The sequence below is a fragment of the Arabidopsis lyrata genome (assembly GCF_000004255.2).
Source record: "Arabidopsis lyrata subsp. lyrata unplaced genomic scaffold ARALYscaffold_786, whole genome shotgun sequence".
Classification (NCBI taxonomy): Eukaryota; Viridiplantae; Streptophyta; class Magnoliopsida; order Brassicales; family Brassicaceae; genus Arabidopsis; species Arabidopsis lyrata.
In genome coordinates this window covers 3,054-4,606 of record NW_003302053.1, presented here as the reverse complement: position 1 = coordinate 4,606, position 1,553 = coordinate 3,054, and the positions used below count along the sequence as shown (strand labels likewise).

Genomic DNA, 1,553 nt, shown 5'->3' with positions numbered 1-1,553 from the left:
GTTGCCAGATTTCTGTTTGAACAATATTCTAATAGTTTCCAGTTGAGAGCAATCATGGTCAATATTAAAGAAAGCTATCGACAACTTGGTCTTGATGAGAAAAGTGCACAATTGAAACTACAGAGTCATATGTTGTCTGAGATGCTCAACCAAAAAGATATCATGGTTCCTAATTTAGGAGTCGCACAAGAAAGGTTGAAAGACAAGGAAATATTTCTCGTTCTTGATGATGTTGATCGGTTAGAACAACTGGATGCCTTGGCAAAAGAAACTCGGTGGTTTGGTCCTCGAAGTCGGATTATCATCACAACACAAGATCTAAGAGTTTTAGAGGCACATGGGATCAACCATATTTATAAAGTGGATTTTCCATCAACTCATGAGGCTTTTCAAATGGTCTGTATATATGCTTTTGGTCAGAAGAACCCTGAATATGATTTCACAGAACTTGTTTGGGAAGTTGCAAATCTTGCTAGTCAACTTCCTCTAGGACTAAAGGTTATGGGCTCCCACTTCAAGAGAAAATCCAAGCAAGAGTGGAAAAATGCTCTACCAAGTTTGAAGAATCGCCTTCACGCGGATATTGTGAGTGTTTTAAAGGTCAGTTATGATGCCTTATGCGATGATAATAAAAATTTATTCATTCATATAGCTTGCTATTTCAATCACGAAGTATTGGAGATGGTTTGATCCGGTTAACTCTGGTTAACTTGGTATTGGTTTAATGTCGATTATTAAGTTGTATATATAAGCTTAAGATTACAGTTTTATTTTCAACAAGTTTTTGTAACAAACTCTGTTTTTGACTGTTGAATAAAGATTCTCTTTGACTCCGATTCTTCTTTGCTCGTGTTCATCTTCTCCGATTCACCGGAGTTAATATGGTATCAGAGCTTATCAACGAAGCTTCCGCAATCTTCGTCGGAGCTGAATCTTCCAGTCATTGTTTGTTTTCTTTCTGATTCTTGCGTTTTGCAAATTGTTCATCGGATCTTCTTTTTGAATCTGATTTCTTCTTTTCTTTCTTTCTTTGACCTCCTGTGTTGACGAATTTTGATTTTCTTCCACTGATTTCGTCTCACATTTCTTGACTCTTATACAAATTATGAGTTCTTGTGGTAACACTGCGATTCCGATGACTTTCCGTCCATCATCAAGTATTCCGACTGATTCGATGAGTTATCCAACAGATCAATACGAAAATCCATATCATCTACACAGGAATGACCACGCAGGTTTGGTTTTAGTCTCTGATAGACTTAATACTGCTTCAGAGTTTCATTCATGGCGTCGATCTGTTTGGATGGCTTTGAATGTTAGAAATAAGTTGGGATTTATAGATGGAACGATTGTGAAACCAGCGAGTGATCATAGGGATTTTGGTGCTTGGTCACGTTGTAATGATACAGTGGCTACTTGGTTAATGAACTCAGTTTCCAAGAAGATTGGACAGAGTTTACTCTTTATCCCTACTGCTGAAGGAATTTGGAAGAATTTGTTGTCTAGGTTTAAGCAAGATGATGCGCCTAGGGTGTATGATATAGAACAAAGAC

At 37.4% G+C, this 1,553-nt stretch overlaps 1 protein-coding gene across 1 annotated transcript; it reads left to right on the top strand.

Annotated features, from left to right (window-relative positions):
• Positions 1–54: 54 nt before the first annotated feature.
• LOC9298354 (probable disease resistance protein RPP1) lies at positions 55–600 on the top strand (the record flags this gene model as incomplete). Its single annotated transcript, XM_002862231.2, has 1 exon — positions 55–600. A coding segment is annotated over exon 1 (546 nt), but the record flags the coding sequence as incomplete, so codon positions are not given.
• Between the last annotated feature and the right edge of the window lie 953 nt (positions 601–1,553).